This window comes from Calidris pugnax, unplaced genomic scaffold, assembly GCF_001431845.1.
Source record: "Calidris pugnax isolate Ruff unplaced genomic scaffold, ASM143184v1 scaffold107, whole genome shotgun sequence".
Classification (NCBI taxonomy): domain Eukaryota; kingdom Metazoa; phylum Chordata; class Aves; order Charadriiformes; family Scolopacidae; genus Calidris; species Calidris pugnax.
Window position 1 is genome coordinate 2,827,146 of NW_015090901.1, and position 3,724 is coordinate 2,830,869.

The window sequence follows — 3,724 nt, forward strand, 5'->3', positions numbered from 1 at the left end:
GTTTAAATTCGGAGGGATTCCCAATTCACCACTATCAGCCCCATCGTGTTAAATATATGAAAATCTCCCAATTTTGGACACACCGACAGTGGATGCACCCTCAGCCCAGTCCTGCTCGTGAACCAGCCCGGCCACGCTCTGATGTTTGGGGGCGTTCAATGAGAAGCAGCTACTTAAGCAGTTAAAAAAAAACCCCTGCAAGTTTATTTTAGCAACAGATATGAAGGTTCTTACGGTTTGCTGGCGATACAAACACCGCCTGCAAAGCACCTAAAAATATTGGTAATAGTACAAAGCGTGCAATAAAGTTACAAACAACACAGCCTGGCTATAAATGTATAAATCTCTAGAGAAATTGCTAAATTTCCTGAGGAAGCACTTGGTAGAGTCTAAGTCTTCCCCACGGGTGTCCCTATGGGGGGGAAGAGAGGCTCAGCCCCTCCACTGGTCCCAGGAGTCCGTGATGGGATCCTCCCTGACTTATGATGGTGTCTTCCCTAGCATCCCCCCTTTTTTGGGTTGTTTTTATACTATTTTTTACCTTCAAGGTGGAGTTGGAGTGACTTTAGTCATAAATACTTTTATGATTGGTGTTTCTTGCCTCGCATTTATAGGTATAATTTAGGAAAAATTCAGGGTGCAGACTCAAGGAGGAGTGGTGGCACTTTGGAGGTGGATACCCTTTGGGCTGGAGGTGTGTTTTGGGATCAGAATGACATTAGAATGAGCAAAGTTAGCACAAAGGACAGCATTTCATCAAAACCTGACAGGCTGTTGGCTCAGGGCGGCAAGCATGCCATTTTTCAGTTCCATAGGATCACCTTGTTCCCAGATCTGCTGTGTAAACCCAGAGTTTGGCCGTGGAATTTTCACCCCACTCCATCCTCCGCGTGGCTTTTGGAAGCACTATTGTGCCAGGAGTCAGGGATGGAGCAGATTCCTCCCGTATTTACTCTGGAAATGCTTTTATTTTATACTTTTCCTTCGTGCGCAAAGGATGCGATGTATTTTTAACAAAAATTCTCATTTTAGGAATTATTCCACACCCCCTCTGACCAGGCACCCCCCTCGTCACACCCCGTCCCCGTGGGACACCCGCGTGGGGTGGACCTTGCCCTCCAGACAGAGTTTGGACCCGGAGCTGCAGGGCTGCAGGGGATCCGTTGCCCACATGGAGGTGAGCCCCGGGGTGGTGGAGAACACCCCCCCAGCTCCTTCTCCCCCTACTTCCACCCCTTTGGGGGGGTTTCCCGTGCCCCACCACCCCCCTCTCTGTGTCACCAGGTCCCCAAGAAGCTGGTGAACTCGGTGGCCAGCTGCGCCGACGAGGCTCTGGCCGGGCTGGTGGCTTGTAACCCCGGGCTGCGGCTCCTGCAGGGACACCGGGTGGTCCTCCGAGCCGACTTGGTGGCCATCCGGGGTCGGGTGGCCCTGTTGTCCGGTGGGGGCTCCGGCCACGAGCCCGCCCATGCAGGTGAGGCCCCCCTCACCCCAACCCTACCCACCACCGTGAGTCGGTTGCCCCCCCAGCACATCCCTGAGCCACCCCAGTCCCCTTTCTCCACAGGGTATGTCGGCAAGGGCATGCTGACCGGCGTGGTGGCTGGTGCTGTCTTCACCTCACCGGCTGTGGGCAGCATCTTGGCGGCCATCCGGGCCGTGACACAGGCTGGGGCAGGTAGGGTGACACGGCGGGGTGTGGGAGACCTAATAGCAGCCTTCCAGTACCTGAAGGGAGCCTACAGGAAGGCTGGGGAGAGCCTGTTTAGAAAGGCCTGGAGTGACAGGACGAGGGGCAATGGCTTCAAGCTGGAGGGGAACAGATTCTGCCACTTTGCTCTGCTCTGGTGAGACCTCACCTGGAGTGTTGTGTGCAGGTCTGGAGCCCTCAATAGAAGAAGGACATGGACCTGATGGAGAGGGTCCAGAGGAGGGCCACGAGGATGATCAGGGGGATGGAGCACCTCTGCTCCGAGGACAGGCTGAGGGAGCTGGGGTTGTTCAGCCTGGAGAAGAGGAGGCTCCGGGGAGACCTAATAGCAGCCTTCCAGTACCTGAAGGGAGCCTACAGGAAGGCTGGGGAGAGCCTGTTTAGAAAGGCCTGGAGTGACAGGACGAGGGGCAATGGCTTCAAGCTGGAGGGGAACAGATTTAGACTGGAGATGAGGAGAGGGTTCTTCACTGGGAGGGTGGTGGAGCACTGGAACAGGTTGCCCAGGGAGGTGGTTGAGGCCCCATCCCTGGAGATATTCAAGGAGAGGCTCGACGAGGCCCTGGGCAACCTGGTCTAGTTGGGGGTGTCCCTGCTGACTGCGGGGGGGTGGGACTAGATGGCCTTTGGAGGTCCCTTCCGGCCTGGACAACTCTATGATTCCATGGGTTGGGGGTGGGAAACTTCGACCCCCCCTGCCGTGGCTTCCCCCTCCCTGCTTTTCTCTCTGTGTGTCCCCCCTCCTCCTCCTCCTTCCCCACCACAGCCGGGACCCTCCTGATCGTGAAGAACTACACCGGGGACCGGCTCAACTTCGGGCTGGCTCTGGAACGGGCCCGGGTGGAGGGGGCCGACGTGCGGATGGTGGTGGTGGGGGACGACAGCGCCTTCGCCGCCCCCAAAAAAGCCGGGCGCCGGGGGCTCTGCGGCACCGTCCTCGTACACAAGGTCCGTAGGGGTCCTCAGACACAAACATCCCTACATTTACTTTGTAGTAAAACCCCCCAGTCTCAATGAACGTTAAGGGAATACGTAATTAAAACATCATATTATTAACTGTGTTAATTAAATACGGTATGAATAACTGAAGGAAAAAAAAAGTGTAGGTGGTGGAAAGGGGTGTTTGTTGTTTTTCCTATAAAAAGGTGGAGGACATTAAACACTGTTATTGTGTGCCATGCATCACATCTGTACTCTCAGGCACTATTCAATCTATTTGGAAGAAAATAAAGTTTTACAGGACAGCTTCCACTGCAGATGGGAAAGCAAGGAACATACTCAGTAGTATCACTCTTAGACAGGACGTTTCTAGTGTTATTACATTCTTTTGAAATTAAATACATTTGGAAAGGTAAGATTTTGTCTAAAACTGAGAAGTTAATTTACACAGAAACATCCTATCAAGAAAATTCTAGGTTCCTTTTATTTGTACTCAAGTTTTTCACTTACGAGTCCAGAATAATGATGGTATAGATTAGGCATCAGTAAGTTACTACAGACCAAAGCTGGAAAGATGTGATTTAACAGAATGTTAATTGAGCACCCGGAATGCAAAATAAGAGGTACCTAGAGAACAAAGTAAAATATTGTTATCTTAAGAAGTAATAGCTGAAGACCCCCTGACAGCAGAGAGCTCACTTAGGGAAGTGAAGGGCACACTATATCCATTTTCGCAGTATTTCCATCACAGACTATGACAATCCATCATACAAATCCCTGTGGCAATCCCTGGTATGTCCCCGGGGACATACCCCCACCCCCCCTGGCATCTCCCTCGGGGTGGGGGGACGGGGCACATCTGTCCCCTCAGCCACGTCTGTCCTTTGCAGGTGGCGGGGGCCCTGGCCGAGGCGGGGGCCAGCTTGGATGAGATCGTGGAGAAGGTGTCGGCGGCCACCAAAGCCATGGGTACACACACAGGACCCCTTTGTCCCCTGTGCCTTGTCCCCTGTTCTCCCCAAGTCCTGGGGGAAAATCAGAACACTCCCCCCCCCCCCCAACCCCCCCCCAACC

The 3,724-nt window shown here is 53.4% G+C and overlaps 1 protein-coding gene across 1 annotated transcript in view; it reads left to right on the top strand.

Moving 5' to 3' along the window:
• The first annotated feature begins 1,036 nt into the window (after positions 1–1,036).
• Positions 1,037–3,724, top strand: part of TKFC (triokinase/FMN cyclase) — a 5,337-nt gene continuing 2,649 nt past the window's right edge. Inside the window, exons 1-5 of the mRNA XM_014948760.1 lie at positions 1,037–1,177; positions 1,285–1,474; positions 1,568–1,678; positions 2,478–2,659; positions 3,541–3,672. Of these exons, the coding sequence (XP_014804246.1) occupies positions 1,172–1,177; positions 1,285–1,474; positions 1,568–1,678; positions 2,478–2,659; positions 3,541–3,672 (621 nt within the window). The 5' untranslated portion in view covers positions 1,037–1,171. The remainder of the gene's footprint in view (positions 1,178–1,284; positions 1,475–1,567; positions 1,679–2,477; positions 2,660–3,540; positions 3,673–3,724) is intronic.